The sequence below is a fragment of the Symphalangus syndactylus genome, chromosome 11, assembly GCF_028878055.3.
Source record: "Symphalangus syndactylus isolate Jambi chromosome 11, NHGRI_mSymSyn1-v2.1_pri, whole genome shotgun sequence".
NCBI classification, from domain to species: Eukaryota; Metazoa; Chordata; class Mammalia; order Primates; family Hylobatidae; genus Symphalangus; species Symphalangus syndactylus.
In genome coordinates this window covers 120,063,124-120,088,536 of record NC_072433.2, presented here as the reverse complement: position 1 = coordinate 120,088,536, position 25,413 = coordinate 120,063,124, and the positions used below count along the sequence as shown (strand labels likewise).

General features: G+C 39.6%; 1 protein-coding gene across 4 annotated transcripts in view; it reads right to left on the bottom strand.

The window, feature by feature from the left end:
- Window positions 1–886: 886 nt before the first annotated feature.
- HSPA4 (heat shock protein family A (Hsp70) member 4) overlaps window positions 887–25,413 on the bottom strand; it is a 54,107-nt gene continuing 29,580 nt past the window's right edge. For 3 of the 4 annotated variants that reach the window (XM_055299486.2, XM_063612429.1, XM_063612430.1), the window contains 12 exons: window positions 18,144–18,220; window positions 16,450–16,601; window positions 15,845–15,951; window positions 15,315–15,448; window positions 13,639–13,820; window positions 12,220–12,309; window positions 8,792–8,944; window positions 7,769–7,894; window positions 5,398–5,505; window positions 3,479–3,598; window positions 1,336–1,497; window positions 887–1,128 (listed from right to left, as the gene is read on the bottom strand). In XM_055299486.2, the coding sequence (XP_055155461.1) occupies window positions 925–1,128; window positions 1,336–1,497; window positions 3,479–3,598; window positions 5,398–5,505; window positions 7,769–7,894; window positions 8,792–8,944; window positions 12,220–12,309; window positions 13,639–13,820; window positions 15,315–15,448; window positions 15,845–15,951; window positions 16,450–16,601; window positions 18,144–18,220 (1,615 nt within the window). In that variant the 3' untranslated portion in view covers window positions 887–924. The remainder of the gene's footprint in view (window positions 1,129–1,335; window positions 1,498–3,478; window positions 3,599–5,397; window positions 5,506–7,768; window positions 7,895–8,791; window positions 8,945–12,219; window positions 12,310–13,638; window positions 13,821–15,314; window positions 15,449–15,844; window positions 15,952–16,449; window positions 16,602–18,143; window positions 18,221–25,413) is intronic. The other variant, XM_055299487.2, reaches the window with a different exon arrangement.

Below are 25,413 nucleotides of genomic sequence, written 5' to 3'. Positions count from 1 at the left end.
ACAAGTGATTGTGAATGAGCTAAAAACAACTTTTAACTCTTGTTCTAGGAGTTCAAGCTATACCTCAAAATTATACAGAACACCTCCCACCTGAATAAACAGGCCAGGATACAAATCTTTACACCAAAATTAACAAGGATTTAATTCCTCAGTTAAAATTACCATGGCTATATCCAACAGTGTATCTCCCAATTCTAATCTTCTGAAAATTATTTAGACCTTGATGCTTGGGGTATTCATGAACATACTTTCAGCAAGAGCCTCCAGGTTTAAAGCCCTCAGTTAACAACTTACTCTAGGCAAGGGGGTCTGTTTTCCCAAGAGAAGTACATGGCATTTATAATGGGAGCCCTTTTATTGGGAGAGAGGGACGAGAACACAGGTGAGGGTGAAGGTGAAACATGAAGAAGCTCAGAGCACACCTTTGTTCCTCTGCCGTGTTAATCCATGCTGTGCCATGTTCCAGCCCTCACAAAGAGGGGGACCCCACCCCCACACCAGGCAAGGGAGCCTTTAGAGCAATCTCCACAACAGATTTTTAAAGCATAATTAGAGCTCCTGCCATGTAGTCATAATGAAAAGTCTGCTGGATAGCTAGAGCTGTAGCTATAGCTCAACCTTCCAAAACAAACTTACTCTTGTAGACACATGGTTAAACATAAAGGAGTGAAGCATAAGCTCAGTAAGACTAACTGGGCTTCTAAATAGTACCATTATGAAAAAGATACAATGCACTTAATTTCTGTATCTAACTATTTAGAAGTCAAAATGCTCCATACATTACCTATTATTTCCCCTCCCCGAAAATCCCCTAAAAACTGACTAAGAAATCTTCAGTATTCACTTGCTCTAGTTGATATTTAGAACAAAGTTGACAACTTAAAGCTTTATAATAGTCTGTTTTAATAGAAACAAGTGTTGGAATCAATCAATGTCCATTTCAGGAAGCTTCTTGTCTGAATCCGAAGGCACAGCTGTGTCTGTACCCTGCTCAGCAGCCTGGGGGCCTGGGTTGTCTCCTTGTCCATCCACTGGTCCATTCTGCTCTGCATTTTTTTGTTCCTCTTTTGGAGGTTCCACTTTGGGTTTGGGCTTTGAAATTATAGGGCTACAAATACTTGTCAGCTCCTGGAATGAGTAAGAGAGAAAACTGTGGTTTCTTATAAAATTAACACATTTTACAAGCCATGCTAAACCCGAATCCACCCTCTCCCACCACCCAATCCTCAACCTAGAAGCTAAAACACTATAATAAAGTTCCCTCCTAAATGTCACTTGAGGACTATTAATAATAAGGCTGTCAAGAAAAGACTGTTTTAAAAAGTCTTAAATTACCTTAATTTTAGCTTCAATCTCTTTTGACTTGACAACTGGATCCATGGTCAAACTCTGCTTGTTCTGCAGATTTAGCTTGTTATTCATCCACTCCATTGCCTCATTTGTGCTTTTTTCTACCTTTGTCATGTCAGCAGCATCCAAATGATCATACTGGTCCTCCTGCAACCAGGAGACAGTCAGACAAGTGCTAAAAGGGTGACACCCTTCCTCCCCACAAATACTGTCTAGTTTCTGCCATTTTTCAAAAACTTATAATCTTTCAAAAAATAAAGCATATTTAACCGCACAATCTGAACAGAATTATTCAAAAAAAAAACTAACCACAATTTTTTAATACATTCAGGATAGATTTAAATTTTAAAGGCCAAGAAAATTCATAAGGTATCAATTAAAAGGCTTCAACAAGATAAACAGCAGCACCTGATTTATACAAAATCTTAGGAAGATCATTTCACAATGCAAAAAAATTACATTAGATATGAGAGCCGAAGTTTCAGCATGGTAGTTCAGAACCAAAACTATAATTTATACTATTTTTAAAAGAACGCCTTTCATGTGAACCCAGGAGGCGGTGCTTGCAGTGAGCCGAGATCACACCACTCCAGCCTGGGCAACAGAGCGAGACTACGTCTCAAAAAAAAGAAGAAGAAAAAGGAGGAGGCCTTTCAGGCTAGCCGTGGTGGCTCACACTTGTAATCTTAGCACTTTGGGAGGCTGAGGCAGGAGGATCGCTTAAGCCCATGACTTCAAGACCTGGACAACACAATAAGCCCATCTCTACAAAAAATACAAAAATTAGCCAGGCATGAGGGCCATGTGCCTATAGTCCCAGCTACTCAGGAGGCTGAGGCAGGATGGTCACGTGAGCCCAGGAGGTTGAGGATGCAGTGAACTACGATCACACCACTGCACTAGAGCATGGGCAACAGACTGAGACCCTGTCTCACAAAAAAAGAAGGAAAAAAAAAGGCGGGGCCTGATGGCTAACGCCTGTAATCCCAGCACTTTGGAAGGTCGAGGTGGGTGGATCATTTGAGCGCAGGAGTTCAAAACCAGCCTGGGTAACATGGTGAAATGCCATCTCAAAAAAAAAAAAAAAAAGACAACCCTAGTTGGGTGTGGTGGTGCGTGCCTGTAAGTCCCAGCTACTTAGAAAGTAGCTGAGGCAGGAGAACTGCTTCAGTCAGAGAGATTGAGGCTGCAGTGAGCCAAGATTTCACCACTGCACCCCATCCTGGGTGACAAAGTGAGAACTTGTCAAAAAACAAAAACAAACAAACAAAACCCCACAAAAGCTCAATTTATCATTCAAAGTTTCTTACACTAACAATATGTCAAGAACCTGGAGTATAATGGAGGAACTTTATACTCCAAAGTCTGAACTTTGGAGTCAGACTTCTGGCTAAATGACAGTTCTCCCAATTTAGTGACCCTGAATGTTGCTTAAGGAAAGTGAGGCTTAAATAAGTTGGAATTTATCTATAAATGTTGATACCACCCTCTACCTTATAAAGGTACTGTGTGGATAATTACTGGCCTCAGGTGTTCTTAGAAAGACCAGGATAGAGCATGTTAAGTCAAACATTAACGAAAAGGAAACTGAACACTGTTCAATTCCAGATTCCATCTATTAAAAAGATAAGATATAGCAAATCCTACGGTTCTTATTAAGACGCTATAAAACATTACACATTACATTAATATCCAAAATAAAAAGTGCTATTAAACAAGTTAATGAGAACAAGAGAAAAAAATGCTATGTAAATGCCTCAGAAGTTAACTTTATAGCCAGGAGCAATGGCTCACGCCTGTAAATACCAACCAGCACTTTGGGAGGCCAAGGCAGGTAGATCACTTGAGGTCAGGAGTTCGAGACCAGCCTGGCCAACATGACAAAACCCCATCTCTACTAAAAATACAAAAATAAGCTGGGCGTGGTGGTACACGCCTGTAATCCCAGCTACTCGGGAAGCTGAGGCAGGAGAATTGCTTAAACCCAGGAGGTGGAGGCTGCAGTGAGCCGAGATTTTGCCACTGTACTCCAGCCTGGGCAACAGAGCCAGACTCTGTCTCAAGAAAAAAAAAAAAAAAAAAAAAGTTAACTTTACTAAAATAAGAGTAAGAAAAAGAAAAAAGTTACCTTGTTTTTGAAAGAGCTGATTATTTTCATATACTGTTGGATCTGTTTCCCTAGTTCTTCAAATAATTTTGGTCGTTCTTCAGATTCCTGGAAACGTATCTTAATAGGTTGACCTAGATTCTTAACAGAAGAATACACAAAGTCTTCATGTGGCAGTTCGACGATCCAGAGTACTGATTCCATTAAGACTGGTGATAAAGTACATTTAATCTCCATGTGCTATATGTAAGAATTTAAATATATTTCTCCAGGCCTTTGGAAATATGAAGCTACTTCAGGAGGCGAATGAGACTATACCTCAACACTGTTCCATGTGGAATCGCTTCAATTTGTCACCTGAGCCCTAGTTCTCAAAACACAGCAGGGAGACCACCAAAAATTAGGTGCCTCCTAATAGAGATACACACTACTAAATATAAAGTATACTTGCCAAAAATAAAAAATGTTTTAATTTAAAATCTTAAACACCTGAATCTGATGGAGCCTCTAAATGTAACCATTAATTTAACAAATAATGTTAAATACCACCATGGAGGTGAAAATCAGCAAAATCCAACTAGAGGAAAATCCTACAGGACCAATGATCCCATTTCCTCATAAACTAAATAAGTAAAGGTTGGGGCGACACAGGAAATAACGGAAGAAGAACTACAGACACAGTTATAAGCGACCTCAATAAAATCTATGAGCCCTATATGGATACTGATTCAAACAAAAAAATCATTTATGAAATAACTGGAATTTGAAAACTTAATACAACAGTGATATTAAGAAATGCTTGGTCAGGTTTGGTGGCTCATGCCTGCAATCCCAACACTTTGGGAGACCAAGGCAGGAGAAGTGCTTGAGTCCATGCCAGTCTGGGCAACACAGGGAGACCCTCTCCCTACAAAAAAAATTAAAACAGCCAGATGTGATGGCGCACAGCTGCAGTCCTAGCTACTTGGGAGACTGAGGCAGAAGGACCGCTTGAGCATGGGAGGTCGAGGCTGCAGTGAGCCATGATAACACCACTGAACTCCAGCCCGACTGACAGTGAGACTCAAAATGGCCCAGTTCCACAAGAAACCAAGTAATCCAAAGCTAAATTTAAAGAGAAATGTAAAAAGTTCATTCTTGTGCATCTGCAACCTTTTCTGAACAAAAGGCCTCAATTTTATGTAATTCTTTGCATTTTTAATCCCAATGTTAAAAGATCAGATGCTTTAAATACAAAACCAGATGCTTTGACTAGGCATGGTGGCTCACACCTATAATTCCAGCACTTTGGGAGGCCAAGGCATGCAGATCACTTGGAAGTCAGGAGTTCGAGACCAGCCTGGCCAACATGGTGAAACCCTGGCTCTACTAAAAATACAAAAATTAGCTGGGCATGGTGGCACGCACCTGTAATCCCAGCTACTCTGGAGGCTGAAGCATGAGAATCCCCTGAACCCAGGAGGCAGAGGTTGCAGTGAGCCGAGACTGCGCCACTGCACTCCAGGCTGGGCAACAGAGCAAAATTGTGTCTTTATAAATAAATTAATTAATTAATTCATTAATTTTTTAAAAAAACCAGATGCTTTGCTTTTATCGCGAATCCAAACTACATAAACAGAAACAGCCCTGCCCCAACTGCATTCCTTGTGCCTTTAGGACAGGTACTAAGTCTTGCTAGTAATTTATCTCTTGACACCAAGAATGCACTAAACATCCAATTCAGTGAAGCATTACAAACCTCAACTCAATTTTCAGAAAAATCATTTTGTTATTACAAGGTTCTAAAAGTGAGAATGATAATGAGCCTAAGTCATAAAGGGTTTAGTTCATCAAACATCATTTTCAGTCTATCTTTACTTGAGAATTCCTCCCAAATTTGAGCTCCTCAGAGGAAGCTTCAACAAGGGTTCTGGATACCTCTGCTCTCAAGAGTCACTTACTTTTAATTCAGCCAACTTATCAACATAAACTTGCTTTGGCTGGTCTTCTCCATCCTCATACAACCAATTTTCAGTATCTTCTAGTTTCAGGGTAAAACTGTTACGATCCTAATGATAAAGAAAATATTATAATTAGGTCAATCAAAAATTACATCCCCAATACAGTCAGAGGCATAGAATATAATGATGTATCTGGGATTTGCTTTAAAATACAGAGGGCAGCCAGGCACGGTGGCTCACACTTGTAATCCCAGCACTTTGGGAGGCTGAGGCAGGTGGATCACCTGAGGTCAGGAGTTCAAGAACAGCCTGGCCAACATGGTGAAACTCTGTCTCCACTAAAAATACAAAAAAAATTACCCGGGTGTGATGGCAGACACCTGTAATCCCAGCTACTACAAAGGCTGAAGCAGGGGAACTGCTTGAACTCAGGAGGTGGAGGTTGCAGTGACCCAAGATGGGGCCACTGCACTCCAGCCTGGGCAACAGAGCAAGACTCCATTTCAAAAAAAAAATAAGATGAGATACAGGGGGAGTAAGGAGACGGGAGATACAGAAAATAAGGATGGCAAATGTTGGTCTACTTGATAGGTATGGGGAGTTTTATTATATTATTCTCCCTGCCGTGGAGGGCTTTGGATAAGTTAAAAAATTTCAGAATTAAAAACTGCATGTAAAAGCAAGTGCTGCCGGGAACGATGGCTCACGCCTGTAATCCCAGCACTTTGGGAGGCTGAGACGGGTGGATCACCTGAGGTAAGGACAGACTAGCCTGGCCAACATGGTGAAACCCCTTCTCTACTAAAAATACAAAAATTAGCCAGGCATGGTGGAGCATGCCTGTAGTCCCAGCTACTAGGTAGGCTGAGGCAGGAGAATTGCTTGAACCAGGGAGGCAGAGGTTGCAGTGAGCCAAGATCGTACCACTGTACTCCGGCCTGGGCAACAAGACCGAAACTCCATCTCAAAAAAATAAAAAAATAAAAACAACTAAGTACCCATCAACCAACGAGTAAATAAAGAAAATGTGGTAGGCTGGGCACGGTGGCTCACGCCTGTAATCCCAGCACTTTGGGAGGCCGAGGCAGGTGGATCACGAGGTCAGGAGATCGAGACCATCCTAGCTAACACGGTGAAACCCCATCTCTACTAAAAAAAAATACAAAAAAAAAAAAAAAATTAGCCAGGCGTGGTAGCAGGTGCCTGTAGTCCTGGCTACTCAGGAGGCTGAGGCAAGAGAATGGCGTGAACCTGAGAGGCAGAGCTTGCAGTGAGCCAAGATCGCATCACTGCACTCCAGCCTGGGCAACAGAGCGAGACTCCATCTCAAAAAATAAAAAATAAAAATAAAATAAAGAAAATGTGGTATGTACACACCATGGAATACTACTGAGTCATAAAAAGTAGCAAAATAATGTCTTTTGTAGCAACTGGATGGAGCTGGAGGCCATTATTGTAAGTGAAGTAACTTGGGAATGGAAAACCACATACTGCTATGTTTTCACTTATAAGTAGGAGCTAAGCTATGGAGCATACACAGTAATATAATGGACTTTGGAGACACAAAAGTGGGAGGACAGAAGTGGTGTGTGGGATAAAAAAACTACCATCTTGGGTACGATGTACAGGACGTGGATGACAGGTCCACTAAAATCTCAGAATTCACCACTACATAATTCATCCATGTAACCAAAAACCACCTGTACCCAAGAGCTATTCAAATTAAAAAAAAAAAAAAAAAAAAACTAAAAATTGTGAGTTTATACAATAAACAGGAAAAAGTGAGCTTTAATAATTTAAAGAAAAATACAGGCCGGGCGCAGTGGCTCACGCCTGTAATCCCAGCACTTTGGGAGGCCAAGGCGGGCAGATCACCTGAGGTCAGGAGTTCGAGACCAGCCTGACCAACATGGAGAAATCCCATCTCTACTGAAAATACAAAAACTAGCCAGGCGTGGTGGCGCATGCCTGTAATCCCAGCTATTCGGGAGGCTGGGGGAGGAGAATTGCTTGAACCTGGGAGGTGGAGGCTGTGGTGAGCCGAGATCACACCATTGCACTCCAGCCTGGGCAACAAGAACAAAACTCTGTCTCAAAACAAAAAAAAGAAGAAAAGAAAAGAAAAATACAAGATAAATAACAATACTCAAATGTCTCAAAAGTGATTTGTGACCGTGATGCACAAAGACCAAACCTTGCAAAACACTGTACTAATAGGGTATATAAAAAAATATAAAATTTTGCCCCCCACCAAAAAAACTCCATTTTTAATAATTCTACTGTACACATATAGCTGCACACTTCCCTTCTAACCCATTTAAAGATGTTCACAGAAGACACACAGTAGTTAGGCATATTGCGGCAGACTTACATCTTCACTCACAAACTTCTCATATTCACCACTAAGCTTGTCTCTCATTTCATACACATATTCCTCCACTGCGTTCTTAGCATCATTCCGCTCCTTCTCCAGTTTATCCTGCATGATCATCTTACCCTGAGAATAAATATTATGTATAAATTAGACATTAGGACAACTGAAATAATTTCCTCTTAAATACCAATATTATTATAAAAGTAGAGACTCTTTCTTCCCCAAATCCTTTTAGTTCTGCAAGTCACATAACAAAGGCAAGTAGGAAGACTAATCCTTGACAGACTTAGAATATCAAAAAGTTTTGTGGGTGGGATTAAAAAAAAGAACAATAGAAATATCAAGGTGTAGACACTCAAAAGCAAAATTAAAGAATTTAAGAGAAATTTTAAAAACTATTGGTTCAATGTCACTGATATCCTCTGCTGTATTATTATAAGAAAAATCAAATTCATTCACGCAGTATAAATGCTGAAGTTTCTATAAGGCAAAACTATTCTAAGATCCAGTGGAAACCTGGTAAGAAACCTCATAGACAAAAATTAATTCAATAAATGTGCTCACAAATCCCAAACCTTGCATCTCAGTAAGAGTTATTATATTTACATACTGACTGGCAACGGAAAGGAATAAGCAAAATACTGCCACCATTAATGCCATATGATTTCTCCTACTGAGTAACTTCCATGACCACCAACCTCAAATATCCCAATCTCTAGTGAACAAATATACCCACGTATTCAAAAATGAACAATACCTCCCCTACACCAAAGACATTATATGTCAAAATTTTCATAACAGAGCTTCTAGCAATACAGACATCTTAGTACCACCATAAAAGAACAGACAAAACATGGGATCTATTGCTTCAACTTGCCCTTACAATACCACACAAAAGTCTAAATTATTTTCTCTAAGTCCAAACAATCAAAAATGCATAAAGTCACTAGACACAGAGTCTGAATACTATGGTAACATTAATTTGTTAGCTCATTGTTCCAATAGACTTTAAATAACAACCTCATTTTCAATGTACAAGTTGAGCATCTCTCTGTCTATCTGCCATAATAGCTGATTCTCGATTGGCAGGTCCACAGTACTGGTCTTCACTTTTGCCTTCTTGGCTTGGGGTGGTTGGTCCATCTTTTTATCCTTGGATCCAGCTTGAGAGGTCTAAAACAATAGAAATCATTAAGAACAAACACATATACAGACTACCTTAAACTTCAAAATGAGTCATGTTTGAAAAACTGTTTTTGCTTTTTTTACTTCGTTCTCTTTTGATGATGATCTAAGTAACTTAGGACTACCATAACATCTAGAAAATAAAAAATAAGTAAATATGATGAGGTATCTAGAGCAGTCAAATTCATAAAAATGGAAGCAGAATAGTGGCTGTCAGGGGATGGGGGAGGGGAATAATGGAAAGTTATTTAATGGGTATAGAGTTTCAGTTTTTCAAGATGAAGTTCTGAATATTGGTTACACCACAATGTCTATATACTTAACACTACTGAACGGTACACTTAAAAGCAGTTAAGATGGTAAATTTTATAAAATACGTATCTCCTACAATCCCATATCAATATATAATCACTATTAAAATTTTTTCTATATTTAAACATATAGACATTCAAATGAAGTTAGTGAGGAGGAGGGTATGAAATTTTTATAGATCAGTAACATATTGGTAATTTGATTTCTATAATGTAACTATTTACATTCTCACAAGGAAAAAACTCATTCCACTGCACCCTGTCCACAAATGAGAACTCATTTAACATCATCTCACTGTTATTCAGTATGAGTTTCTTTTAACCTTTTTCAGACACTTACAAGCCATACTTAACATTTCCTCAAACTGCCTAGTAATATTTTATCCACTGTTCTCTTAGGATTGCAGTGTTTTTTTCCCCCACAAACAAGTGACTCTTCTAGTTTTTTTGTTTGTTTTTTTGAGATGGAGTCTCGCTCTGTAGCCCAGGCTGGAGTGCAATGGCACGATCTGAGCTCACTGCAACCTCTGCCTCTAGGGTTCAAGAGATTCTCCTGCCTCAGCCTCCTGAGTAGCTGGGATTACAGGCGTCCGCCACTACGCCCAGCTAATTTTTGTATTTTTAGTAGAGATGGGATTTCGCCATATTGGCTAGGCTGGTCTCGAACTCCTGACCTTACGTGATCTGCTGCCTCAGCCTCCCAAAGTGCTGGATTACAGGTGTGAGCCACAGCGACTCTTCTAGTTTTTTCTAACGGTATTATTTGTCTATATATAAGTTTTGACTGTCCCTTTGAGATTACTTATGTTGCTTTCATACTCTGAAAGCCCTTCCTCATCTACAGATTAGAAAAATATTCCCTTCAAGCTTTTTCAACTCTCAACTTCAGAATTCATCTAGAATTCAATTTGTTCTATGATAAAGCAAAATCTTAATGTCATTTCCCACCTCCTATCAAACTAACTTAAGTCGGCTGCTGGAATTTATCTATCATTTTTATTTCACTTGCCTTTAGAAGCAATATGATGCAAAAGGCACTTTAGTTTCTGAGCCATCCCAAGGAAGCCTAGAAAACTAATACCTCTAGAGCCCCCCACAGCTCAAAGGCATTGGGGAAGCAGCTGTCACTTCCCCCTTCTCTTCACCCACCTTCCACAAACATATAGGAGAACAAGTCCTTGTCTCTGCCACTGCTGCCCCCATCCCACCCAACAACATAAAGGGTCTTCCATCTTGAAAAAGGCCTGACCCAACTAAAGAATCTGTAAGCACCATTTCCTGTCCGTTTTCTTTTTTAATATTACTTGCACAGCTAAAGGAAAGCAATTAAATTTTGTTAATTGACATGAAAATATATAACAGACTTAAGCCACTTTAAGGTTCTGTCCAACTTTTTTAAATGCCACTTCTAAATTAGAAATTTTTAAAAATTAGAAACTTTTTAAAATTGGAAATTCCTAAGATGGTGAGATTATACATTGTAATTTTACAAATAAAATATATTTTCAATGATAAAAAAATTTAAACATGACAACTCAAAATTAAAGAATAGGTTGTAAAGGATTCAAAAATGTTACTACTCTTTTTGAAATAAATACATTATTTACATTATTCACAAAATATATTTAAATCCATTATTCCATTATTTAAAATAACTTTTTAAGATGGAGTCTTGCTCTGTCGCCCAGATTGGAGTGCAGTGGCACAATCTCAGCTCACATAACCTCCACCTCCCAGGTTCAAGCAATTCTCGTGCCTCAGCCTCCTGGGTGGCTGGGTCTACCGGCATGTACCACCCCACTCGGATAAATTTTGTATTTTTAGTAGAGATGGGGTTTCACCATGTTGGCCAGGCTGGTCTCACTCCTGACCCCAAGTGATCCACCCGCCTCGGACTCTCAAAGTGCTGGGATTACAAGCATGAGCCACCAAACCGGGCCCCATGCCTTTTTATTAAGTTGTTATTTTGGCCGGGCACGGTGGCTCATGCCTGTAATCCCAGGGTGCTGAAGTGGGAGGATCACTTGAGGTCAGGAGTTCGAGACCAGCCTGGCCAACATGGAGAAACCCTGTCTCTACTAAAAATACAAAAATTACACGGGCATGATGGTGCACGCCTGTAGTCCCAGCTACCCAGGAGGCTGAAGCATAAGAATCGCTTGAACCTGGAAGGCGGGGGCTGCAGTGAGCCAAGATCATGTCACTGTACTCCAGCCTGGGTGACAGAGCTAGAGTCCATCTCAAAAAAATAAAAAAATTAAAAGGCATGGATCATCGATGATTTTGAAAATTTTTTCAGTTTCATTATTGGTTTATCAGTAATGAATTAAATTATGGGTAGAATGACTTAGTATAAGCCATTCAGAAACTAGCATAAATAAATCACTAGCCTAGTAAAATTAGGATTCCTGAGCGTTTTCTTCCCATGTATCAACCAGAAGAGAGTTTAAAGGCCATCTTGCAAATAGCACATTACAAATCACTACAAAATCTTGCTAAAAAAATTGTTCAAATAAATTAAGAGTTTCTAGTACAACTATCATTCAAGACACTGCCCCTCAACCAAAACCATGTACTTTAAAAAGACTGCAGTGCATACTCTAAAACACAACTCAGCTGGGCGTGGTGGCTCACGCCTGTAATACCAGCACTTTGGGAGGACAAGGCAGGTGGATCACCTGAGGTCAGAAGTTCGAGACCTGCCTAGCCAACATAGTGAAACCCTATCTCTACTAAAAAATACAAAAAAAAAAAAAAAAAAAAAAATAGCTGCCATGGTGGTGGGTGTCTGTAATCCCAGCTACTCAGCAGGCTGAGGTAGGAGAATCACTTGAACCCAGGAGGTGGAGGATGCAGCAAGCCGAGATCATGTCATTGCACTCCAGCCTGGGCAACAGAGTGAAACTCTGTCTCAAAAAAAAACAAAAAAAAAACAAACCACACAACTCATACCTCCATTTCTTCAGACTCTGACTTATTTTCTGCTGGTGTCTGCTGCTGTTGCTCTTCAACATGTGGTTCCTCCTGGTCCACTTGCATCTTCTGAAAAACAGATCAAATTAAATGCTGCAATTAGGAAGACTAAACAACCTTCATTACATATTGACAAAGTCACATGGTTATGTAATTCCTGCTGAATTACCAGCAATCAGAAGGCCTATGCTAAAATTCCAGGTAGGCCACATTACCTAGAACACAGAAGTTTTCCACTGTGGATGTTAGTTAATACATTCGTACAACGAGGATAACATTTGCCCTGCCCTACCCTTACATACACAAGAATGACCGTGGAACTGCTTTGTACACCATTAAGTACTCACAGTTCACAATGTGGCATCATTTAATACAATCTACAAAATACAACCTGAAGAGAGCATAAGCTTCTCCAGGCTTCCTCAAAGGTATTTTCTCTCAAAAGTTCCAACTTTTTCAAATAGTTCCTAACTCAGCCTCTCTTCATCCTCAAATGTATGACCACTGCATGTGCTCAGGGAGGTGAACACGTTAAAATTACAAAGTCTAAAAATAACGATGAAAGAAGGTTTGTGGAGAGCCTGAACCAGTGGCTTCTCAATGCCTGCAACATATTAGAATGACCTGAGAGGCTTTTAAAACTACTGCTACCTGGGTCTCAGCCCAGACCAACTCCAATAAAATCTGTGGGGATGAAACCCCAGCATTTGTAGTTTTGTTTTCCTTGAGGCAGGGTCACACTCTGACACATAGGCTGGAGTGCAGTGGCGCAAACAGGACTCACTGCAGCCTTGACCTCCTAGGCTCATGCAATCCTCCTGCCTCAACCTCCCATGTAGGTGGGACCACAGGTGTGTGCCACCACACCTGGCTAGTTTTTTTCGTTTTTTGTTTTTTGTTTTACTTTTTGTAGAGATGAGGGTCTCACTTTGTTGCCCAGTCTGGCCTCAAACTTCCGGGCTCAGACAATCTTCATGCCTCAGCCTCCCAAAGTGCTGGAATAATAGGTAATTTGCAGTTTTATAAAGCTTTGATTCTGATGCACAGTGAAGACAAGACCCAGTGCATAATTCCAACAAATGACTGTACAATCTTTTCTACTTTTGAAAATAATTAACTGAGACTCAGAGCACTCTTCAATAACCAGAATCAAGAATAACTCAAGTTGAGAAGTGTATGATCTGAAAGGAGAAATCAACTTGTGTTCCACTTCCATACAAATTCTGCATAAAAATCTACTACTGGTTCACTTATATTGGGGGAAGGGCAAACATACAAACCAACTCTCACTCAGCAGCTCTGTCACAATGCTCCTGCCTTGCCACCAAGTCTACTTGCTATAATTTCTAGACAAGTCACCTCTGGGCCATCACAAATGGTATACAATGTCTAGATTACCTCTTCCTCCTTTGCATTCTGATCTGTTTCCATTGGCTCCTCATTTTCCTCAGACTTGTGAACCTCCACTAAAGACGCACTGGACACACTGAAAATGCCATGGACATTTACTCGAACTTTGACTTTCACTTTTGAACTGGAGCCATCAGACTGAGGAGTGACTTTCTGAACTGAAAACTGAGCTAGGGACATACGAGAGACAAAAGAACACATAACCTAAGAGGATGAATTCAAGCATGAATATATGCCTACATTGCTAGATTATGTCTACTTTCAATGATAGCTCAGTAACATGATGCTTAAAATATGCAAAATCGGTCCTTTTAGAATCTTACTAAATCATCAGATTTCTCTTTCTTCTTTCACAGTCTCTTATCCTGCCCCAATTAAGAACTCAATTATCTCCCGATTCTTTCCTTTCTTCCAATTTCTTATTTCTATTTATCTTTATATGCTACTTTCAGATTAATTCCTAAAACAGATTTGTCACATTCTCTACTGAAAAAACAAAACAGAAAAAAAAAATGATTCCACTCTGCTTGTCATTTATCAGTAAATTGCCATTTCTAGATCCAGTTACTGTACAAGGTTTTTATTTACATTTTCTTCATTCCCAGAACTCTGCAAAGTATGAATCATCAATGTTATTCCTGGTTTTACAGATTTACAGATGGGGAAAAAAGAATAGGTTAACTTTCCACAGCTTCTAAATGCCATTCAGGATACTCCTAATTCTTTACCCATATATTCCAGGTCCTTATAGTATAACTAGTTTCTATCTCTTCTCAACTAGTATTATTTCCAGATAAGACTTTCCCAGAGTCTATAACTACTCCAGATAACATGGTTCTGAAACCTAGGATGTTTTGATACTGTACCACCATCTCGTAATGATTTTCTGTACACATCTTTTTTTTTTTTTGAGACGGAGTCTCGCTCTGTCACCCAGGCTGGAGTGCAGTGGCGTGATCTCGGCTCACTGCAAGCTCTGCCTACCGGGTTCACGCCAGTCTCCTGCCTCAGCCTCCCAAGTAGCTGGGACTACAGGCGCCTGCCACCACGCCTGGCTAATTTTTTTTGGTATTTTTGAAGTAAAGACGGGGTTTCACCGTGTTAGCCAGGATGCTCTCAATCTCCTGACCTCGTGATCTGCCCACCTCGGCCTCCAAAAGTGCTGGGATTACAGGCATGAGCCACCGCACCTGGCGATTTTCTGCAAACATCTTTTAACTGTATGTTAGGGTCCAAACTGAATTTCGTTAACTCCTTATAGTATACAGCACCATCTTATACATAAGTTGTAATTACAATGTGCGCTAACCAAGAAAAACTGCCGATACAACGGGAGATCCAATTAAATAGTAGCCATTTGGCTGGTTCTAAACCTGCTAACGAGACTGGAAGAGGTTTTCTTTTGCAATCTAAAGCCCCTAAATTTCAGAATACCGTACTTGTTCTTTCTACTATGCCAACTCTCCAAGTAGATAAGTTTTTTTTTGTTTTGTTTTGTTTTTAAATGGAGACAGGGTACCACCATGTTGCCCAGGCTGATCTCAAACTCCTCGGCTCAAGTGATTCTCCCACCTTAGCCTTCCAAAGTGTTGGGATTACAGTTGTGAGCCACAGTGCTTTTTTTTTTTTTTTTTTTTTTTTTAAATTCCCAACTCTTTACTTACCTATAGCAGGATCTGGATAGGGCAAATCCTGAGGAGAGCTGTAGTAGGCCTCAAGAGTGAAAGGTTCCTTTCTATAAAATGTAAGGACTTTAGAGAAAGGAGCAGCATGATTTTTGGAAAAGACTTCACAGTCACTGAATGGAGGAAAAAGAGAAAAACACAAATTCAGGATATTCCTAACACTTTTACCCATGTGTTCTAGGTTTGTAATTATTGTATAGTTAGTTTCTTTCTCTTTTCAATTGGTATTATTTCGAGATTATAAGAGTTCCCAAGAATTTTTACATATAAAGTCAGTAAAAAAGGAATATGTCAATCTGCACATAAAAGGCACCAATGATTTCGGCAGAATCAAGTGTGAGAAACTAATTAAGGACACAAATTTATTCTGACTAAAATAAATGACCACTTTCCTTCATGCACTATGATAAAATGTTACAGATTTATGTAACTGAAATGAAGAGTAACATATTATTCAGACCTAATAGTCAACTAACTTTAGGTATATAAATGATTAATAAACATCATACCTTGACCCTTCTTCAGCTGGAGAATTCCATCTCAGAGATATTGGATATGGTACTACATCAGTGATAGAAAATTCTCTGACTTTGAAAGCAGGCGATAAGATGGCGCACTAGAATAATAATTTTCAAAAGTTCCATTCAACAAGTATAGACATTATAAACTGATAATATCACTAAACCTACAAATTACTTCAGAAAATCAATGGTCTTTTAAAAATATTTATATTAGTAATTTAATGGTGTCTGAACAGTTTTACAAACTTCTATCATGTCAATTACCTATATAATCTAGCTATTCCTTATTTTTCTATTAACCCCAGCCCTTATTTAATTGATGTACACTATTTCATATAGACATAGGTAACAGGCCAGACTTCTAGTCAAACTTTAGGCTCCGAGTTACCTATGTTTCTAGTCAATTAATTCATCTTATGTGCTATAGAGTACAGTTACTTTTAGGAACATCACCTCTATTTTAAAACAAAGGTTTTGGAATCTCAACACCTTGAAATCACCCTGAGCTAACCCCAGGTTGTTAGATACATAAACCACTGCCATCTTGTTACAATGATTTATAAATGGTTACCTACAAAGGAAAGAATATTCACCTGCAATGCACAGCCTCGAGTGACAGCTTCATCAGCATTTAATGTTGTACTAAGTTCTTTACCAAAAAATTTGCTGATCTTCTCTTTTACCGCTGGAATTCGTGTAGCACCACCAACTATCTCCACTGCATAAATATCTTCTTTCTTTAACTCTATTTTTAAAGCATTAGACATATTTTTTTTAATGAAAGAACAGTAACATCTTACCATGATGAAATAACTCAGATGTATAACGAAACTCCTCCACTCCCTCACTCACCTCCACAAACACATATACACATGCCCACACTCACAGAGGCATGTGGCATCTGGAAACAAGTAGGTGTTTTAATTCTCAAAATAATGGGGGAAGGGTAGCTAGCGGGATTTAGGAGGTGAGGGCCAGGAATACTCAAATGTACTGCAGTGTACAGGTCCTGAATTTCTTACACAATCTCACACAAACAAGTGTTAAAACATCAACAGACCAAACATTCAAATACACTAGCCATCAGGAAAATATAAGGGCCTCAAAGCATTGAGTTACTCTGACCTGACATTAAAGGAAAAAAAAGAAGAATCACATCCAGCTACTCCAGTGTTCTAATCCAAGGCATAAACATAGTCCATATTAAAACACGGGTAGAGGCTAGGCATGGTGGCTCATGCTTGTAATCCCAGTACTTTAGGAGGCCGAAGTGGGCGGATCACCTGAGGTCAGGAGTTCAAAACCAGCCTGACCAACATGGTAAAACCCCGTCTCCACTAAAAATACAAAAATTAGCCAGAAGCAGTGACGCATGCCTGTAATCCCAGCTACTCAGGAGGCTAAGGCAGGAGAATTGCTTTAACCCAGGAGGCGGAGGTTGCAGTGAGCTGAGATTGAACCACTGCACTACAGCCTGGGTGACAGAGCAAGACTCCCATCTCAAAAAGTAAAAATAAAATAAAAAATAAAATACAGGTACAGTTTCTTCGTATCAGAAAGAAGGTGTGTATCAAGAATCTGCTGTTGCTCATAAAATACTTCTTAATATCACCTGATTTCCTGGTCACATTTTATCTAACAACCATTGATAACTTCTTGGGAAGGGCTATTTAAAGAAATGGGCTTTCCCAGTGTGGAAATAAGCCCATTTGCCATCATCACTAATTAAAGAGGAAAGCCTGTGCCAAGCTGACAGTATATCTCAACACTCTGAAATAGCAATCAACACAACAGTGAAGTCCAGGTAAATGGTCTGTCAAAGAAAGATTTTAGGAAAATTAGTATATATTCCTAAATCAAACAGTCACCTTTTAGCCTGAGACAAAATTAAAGCATCTTGTTAAATAAGTATGTGGTTATCCTACCTTCCCCCTTTGCTGTAGCTCTCATCCAGCTAGGGAAGAATTCACTGACAGAAAAGCTTGTAAGACTACCATATCAGCATCGCAAAAGACAATATTTACCACCATTAAATAATTGTGAGGCTTATATCCAACTTTCAGTCTGAATCCGGTTTCTTGGAGAAACTTTTATTAGATTTCCCTAGACATTTCAAAAGATTACTTTGAGCAGGGGGAAGATACAGATTGAAAAAAAGTTTAATATATACTACTGAACTAGTTCATACAATAAAAATTTCTATCACTGCTTGCAAAAGTAAGATAATAAATAACAATTTCCAAAGAGTCTGAGATACGCAAACAAATTCAATCACAAAAATACTTACTGGTTTGTTCCAAAACACTACGAAGTGGTGGCTCCACTCTAGCTAAGAGATCATTGCACATCTCCAGAAATTTGCCTCTATAAAAAACAAACAAACAAAAAAACACAGTACATTAAATCACATGCCACTTTTATGTGGAATGGATGGCTATAATAAAAAACAGGTAACAACGAGTGCTGGCAAAATGTGGGAGACAGTGGATCCTTCATACATTCCCAGGTAATAGAAAATGAAAATGGTGCAGCCACTTGGGAAAAGTGTTTGGCAGTTCCTCAAGACGTTAGAGAGTTAGCATATGATTCAGCAATTCCATTCTAGGTATATAGCCAAAAGAACAGAAAACACATGTTCACACACAAAACTGGTATATCAACGTTCACAAGCAGCCGAAACAACCCAGATGCCTATCAACTGTATAAAGCAATACAAATAAATGAATACAATAAGAAGAACTAATACATATTACAACACATGAAAACATTATGCTGGGTTAAAGAACTCAAACAAGAACAAAAATTTATGTGAAATATTCAGAATAGGTATATCCAGAGAAAGGAGACGAGTGGCTACCAATGACTAAAGGGAAGAAGAGATGGGAAGGACACCTAATGAGTACAGAGTTTGTTTTTTGTTTGTTTGTTTTTGAGACAGGGTCTCACTCTATTGCCCACAATGGAGTGCAGTGGCACGATCTTGGCTCACTCTCACTGCAACCTCAGCAGTGAGCTCCCAGGCTCAGGTGATTTTCCCACCTTAGCCTCTCAAGTAGCTGGGACTACAGGCATGCACAACCATGTCTCTTTCTTTTATATTAATACACATTTTTAGATGTTTTAGGTCTACAGAGAAATGAACATAAAGAATCTCCATACATCCCCTCCTCACTCCCAGCCCAGTTCCTCTGTTAACATCTTGCATTAGTATGGTATATTTGTTACAATTAATGAGTCAATGCTGACAAATGATAGTTCCTATTAGTGTTTTATGAGTTTTAACAATGTATTCACCACTTCAGTAACATACAGAATAATTTCACTGTACTCCAACTATTCATCCCTATTCATCCCTGTGCTCCAACTATTCATCCCTCCCTGCTCCAAACTCCAGGTAACTGACTGTTTTATTGTCTGCACAGTTTGTTTTTTTTTTGGGGGGGCGCGGGGGACGGTTTTCAGACGGAGTTTCAATCTTGTTGCCCAGGCTAGAGTGCAGTGGCGCAATCCCAGCTCACTGCAACCTCCACCTTCCGGGTTCAAGCAATTCTCCTGCCTCAGCCTCCTGAGTAGCTGGGATTACAGGTGGGCACCACCCCGCTCGGCTAATTTTGTTATTATTTTTTTTTTTTTTAGTAGAAATGGGATTTCACACCATGTTGGTCAGGCTGGTCTTGAACTCCTGACCTCAAGTGATTCACCCGCCTCGGCCTCCCAAAGTGCTGAGATTAAAGGCATGAGCCATCGCACCCGGTCATCTGCATGGTTTTGCCTTTTCCAAAATGTCATATAGTTGGAATCCTACGGTATGCAGATTTTTCAAATTGGCTTCTTTCACTTGGCAATACGCATTTAAGGTTGCTCAATGTCTTTTCACAGCCTGATTACTCACTCATTTAGGGTTTAAGAAGTAATGAAAACATTCTAAAATTTAGTTGTAATGATGGCTGCTGAGCTCTACGAAAATACTAAAAAAAAAAAAAAAAATTTTTTTTTTTTTTTTAATCACTGAGTATACACGTTAAAAGGGTGGCTTCTAGTTGGATGCAGTGGCTCACGCCTGTAGTCCCAACACATCATGAAGCTACGGCTTGAGCCCAGGAGTTCAAGACCAGCCTGGACAACACAGCAAAACCTCATCTCTACAAAACATACAAGAAATCAGCCAGGCATGGTGGCGCACACCTGTAGTCTTAGCTACCCAGGAAGCTGAGGCAGGAGGATCACCTGGGCCTGGGAGGTCGAGGCTACAGTGAGCCATGATCAACCCATTGCACTCCAGCCTAGGCAATAGGTATCCTTTCTCCAAAAAAAAAGGGAAAAGGAGGTAACTTTATTAAATTACATCTCAATAAAAAAGAATAGTAGGCTGGGTGCAGTGGCTCACGCCTGTAAACTCAGCACTTTGGGAGGCCAAGGCAGGTGGATCACCTCAAGTCGGGAGTTTGAGACCAGCCTGACCAACATGGAGAAACCCCGTCTCTACCAAAAATACAAAATTAGCCAGACGTGGTGGTGCATGCCTGTAATCCCAGCTATTTGGGAGGCTGAGGCAGAAGAATCGCTTGAACCTGGAAGGCAGAAGTTGCAGTGAGCTGAGATCAGGACATTGCACTCCAGCCTGGACAAAAAGAGTGAAACTCTGTCTCAAAAGAAAAAAAAAAAAAAAAAAAAGAATAGTAAAGTATAGAATGCACCCACCAGAGCATGCAAAACTTAAGGACTGCTAACATCAATACTGGTGAGATGTGTAGCAACCAGAGATCTTACATGTTAGAAGTTTAAAATGTTTTACTTCTAATAGAAAAAAAAGCTGAAGAGTCACTGTCCGTCAATAACAAACCTACAATGGCACAGTAGTTAGCAATACAGAAGAACAACAAATGGCACATGAAACAAACAAATGATCTCAATTTTATGCTGACTAAAAAATGCCTCATGATTCCACTTACAAGAAGTTACAGAATTGGCAAATTTAATCTAGGGACTGAAAAATACAAAAAGCACATCAGTGGTTATGGAAGCCTGAGGAAACATTCCAACATAATGGTCTATTTCATAATAAAGGCATTAGTTACAAAGATATATGTGTATGCTGAAGCTCAGCAAATGAGCACTTAAAACCTGAGTGTGTCATATAAAAACATATCCAAAAAACAATGAATTCTGGTTAATATGCAAACCTTAGTATTTGGGGAGAAGTCTACATTTATAGATGTCCGCAATTTAAGTTTCTGTAAGAAGTATACAGATGCAATTTACTTTGAGATATGCTAAAAACAAAATTGAGGCCAGGCCACGCAGTGGCTCACACCTGTAATCCCAGCACTTTGGGAGGCTGAGGCAGGCGGATCACCTGAGGCTGGGAGTTGGAGACTAGCCTGACCAACACGGAGAAATGCCATCTCTACAAAAAATACAAAATTAGCTGGGTATGGTGGTGCATGCCTGTAACCCCAGCTACTTGGGAAGCTGAGGCAGGAGAATTGCTTGAACCTGGGAGGCGGAGGTTACAGTGAGCCAAAATCACGCCATTGCACTCCAGCCTGGGCAACAAGAGCAAAACTCCACCTCAAAAAAAAATAATAATAATAAATTAAAAATTGATGGCTTTATAGGATATATGAACAAATATGTAATAAAACAAGTACAGTAAATGTTATCAGTAGAACCTAAGTGGTGGGATAAGGACATTCACTGTAAAATTCTTCCAACTTTGTTCATGTCTGAAACTATCTGAAATCAAAATTGTGAAAAGCAAAGGAAAAGATTGTTAAGAAGATAGATACAGCGGTAGAGTTTTTTTTGTTTGTTTGTTTTATTTGTTTTTTTGAGATGGAGTCTCATTCTGTCACCCAGGCTGGAGTGCAGTGGCACGATCTCAGCTCACTGCTACCTCTGCCTCCCAGGTTCAAGCAATTCTCCCACCTCAGCCTCCTGAGTAGCTGGGACTACAGGTGCACGCCAAGCCTGGGTTAATTTTTTTTGTTTTTTTTTTTGTATTTTTTTTTTGAGACAGAGTCTTGCTCTGTCATCCAGGCTGGAGTGCAGTGGCACTATCTCGGCTCACTACAGCCTCCGCCTCCTGGGTCCAAGCAATTCTCCTGCCTCAGCCTCCCAAGTAGTTGGGATTACAGGCACCCACCACCACACCCGGCAAATTTTTGTATTTTTAGTAGAGATGGGGTTTCCCCATATTGGCCAGGCTGGTCTCAAACTCCTGACCTCAGGTGATCCACCCACCTCAGCCTCCCAAAATGCTGGGGTTACAGGCGTGAGCCACCACGCCTGGACAGTAGAGGTTTTTTGATAGTTTCTTTTTAAAAAGTTTTATTGCAATATAATTTACATGCCACAGAATTCACCCATTGAAAGTATATAATTCCCGTCCGGGTGAGGTGGCTCACACCTGTAATCCTAGCACTTTGGGAGGCTGAGGAGGGTGGCCGAGCTCAGGAATCTGAGACCAGCCTGAGCAATATGGCAAAATCCTGTCTCCACAAAAAATACAAAAATTAGCCAGGCGACAGTGTCGGTGAACACCTATACTCCCATCTACTTGGGGGTCTGAGGTGGGAGGATCTCTAGAACCTGAGTGAGGCTGCAGTGAGCTGAGATCGTACCACTGCACTCCAGACTGCATGACAAAGTGAGAACTTGTTTCAAAAAGAAATTTAAAAAATTAAAAAAATAAAAATAAAGTATGTAATTATTGACTTTTCGGCATGAGGTTTTGGTACAAAAATATTTTTAAAGTATACAATTCAGTGACTTTATACAGAGTTGTGCAAGCATCGCAACAATCAATTTTAAAACATTTTCAGTCTAAAAAAGAACATTTTCATCACCCTTAACCGTTACTTTCCTCAATTCCCACAGCCCTAGGCAACCACTAAATCTACTTTCTGTCTCTACAGATTTGCCAATTCTGGGCATTTCATATAAATAGAATCATACAAAATGTGGCCTTTTGTGACTTCTTTCAGCAGCATGAACTTTCGAAGGTTCACCCATGTTTTAGTATGTATCTGTATTACATTTTTTTCAAGTACCAAAAATATCCCATTGTATGGACATAGCATGTTTTATTTATCCACTTCATCAGCTGATGAACATTTGGGTTGTTTCCACTTTTTGTCTATTATGAGTAGTGCAATGAACATTCACATATGTGTTTTTCTGTGGACATGTGTTTCCATTTCTCTTGAATATGTATCTAGAAATATAACTGCTGAATAATGTGATAATTTGATGCGGATTTTTTTTGGTTTTGTTTTTGAGAGGCTTTCCCTCTGTCGCCCAGGCTGGAGTGCAGTGGCACTATCGTGGTTCACAGCAGCCTGCATCTCCTGGGCTTAAACAATCCTACAACAAAACTAGGTAATGAAATATGCCCACAAACCTCAAAATACATATAGGCAGAGACAAACTATCCACAACTACAATTCCTGCTTAGTATCAGCTCTGTGTAAAATAAACAGAAGTAAACAAAAGGGCATATAATTGACCTGAAAACTCCAGAATAATCTAACTCAGAGGGCCAAATTGAAAACAGCAGCTGAAATCAGCAGGGGTTGGCATGCTCCAAAACAAGTATAAAAGGCCCTAAAATAATGTATTCAGGGACCACAGCAAACTGGGCCCAACCTAAAGTTATCTTCAAAGAAAAAAGAACTCACTGAAGAAAAACTACTGATTAAAAAATCCAAACTAACCAGGACAACACAGTAAACATAAAAGAAGAGGGAGGGAAAACATCTCAGAAAGTTAAGCCACATTTTTAAAATATTTCACAAAAACAAAAGAGGGACTCACACTTATAATCCCTGCTCTTTGAGAGGCAGAGGCGGGTGGATGACTCAAGGTCAGGAGTTCAAGACCAGCCTGGCCAACATGGCGAAACCCCATCTCTACTAAAAATACAAAAATTAGCTGGGCGTGGTGGCCCACACCTGTAATTCCAGCTACTCAGGAGGCTGAGGCATGAGAATTATTTAAACTCGGGAGGTGGAGGTTGAAGCAAGCCAAGATCATACCACTACACTCTGGCCTGGGTGACCTACTGAGACTGTCTCAAAAAAAAGAACAGGCAAATCTACAGAGACAGAAAACATATTGGTAATTGCCTAGGGTATGAAGAGTAAATGCTAATGGGTATAAGGTTTCTTTTTGGGGTGACAAAAACATTCTAGAATTAAATAGTGGTCACAGTTGCACAACCTTGGAATTGTGCACTTTAAAATAGTAAGGTTTTATGGTACGTGAATTATATCTCAATAAAAATGATACAGGAAATGAAAGAACAAATCAGAATTAGAAAGACCTAGAACAGAATTAGAAGTATGAGAATAAATGTCAGAAATGAAAACTAAACAGTACACAAGAGCAATGCCATGAAGGACTGGACCAAAACAGGCAAACTAAAAAAAAAAAATATGTAAGATAAGCAAGGAAGATCCAACATAATTATGTAGGAATTCCCAAAAGAGAAAACCACAGCACTATAACAGAATACCAGAAAATATAATTCAAGAAAACTTAAGAAATTTTAATTAATTTGTAACGTCAGACTACATACTGAAAAGGCACACTGTGTACTGGAAAAAAACTGATGCAAAGTAACCAACATCAAAACATACTGTAGTAAAATTATTGAGGTTTTTTTTTTTTTTTTGAGACAGGGTCTCACTCTCATCACCCTGGCTGGAGTGCAATGTGGCGTGATCATGGTTCACTGCAGCCTCAACTTACTAAGCTCAGGTGATCCTCCCACCTCCGCCTCCCGAGTAGCCAGGACAAGCGAATGCCACCACATCAGGCTATTTTTTTGTATTTTTGGTAGAGACGAGGTTTTGCCATGTTGCCCAGGCTGGTCTCAAACCCCTGAGCTCAAGCCATCTGCCTGCCTCAACATCCCAAAGTGCTAGGTTTACAGGTGTGAGCCACCACACCCAAATGGACTTTCAAAAAAAAAAAAAAAAACTCAAAAACATTTGGGCATCTAAGCAAAAAGAACAAGTGACAAATATCTAAAAACTATGCTGTCACACTTTGACAGCAATGTCATACACCAAAAGAAAATAGATTGTTACTGCATTTAAGATCCTCAACAAGGAAAGAAAGGCTAAGAATGTTCTATCCAGCTAAAGTGACTTTTAAGTATAAACATGGCAAACTGTCACCAACATGCAAGAACTTAAGGAACACTATTCACATGTGCTATCCCTTAGGAATCTGCAGGAGAATGCACTTCCAACCATCAAAAAGATGAATTAACACAAAGCTGCTAGTAATCTACTAAAATAATCCAAAAAATTGAAAATAAGTGCTGACAAAGACGTGGAGAAACTGAAACCCAGTACAGCGCTGGTGGGGTAATCACTGAGAAATACAGTTTGGAGATTCCTCAAAAAGTTAAACATAGAATTGCTGTATAAGCCAGCAATTCCACTCCTAGGTATATAAGCAAAAGACCTGAAAACAAGCACTTGTTCACAAATGTCCACAGCACTATTCACAATAGCTAAAAAGTAGAAACCCAAATGTCCATCAGCAAA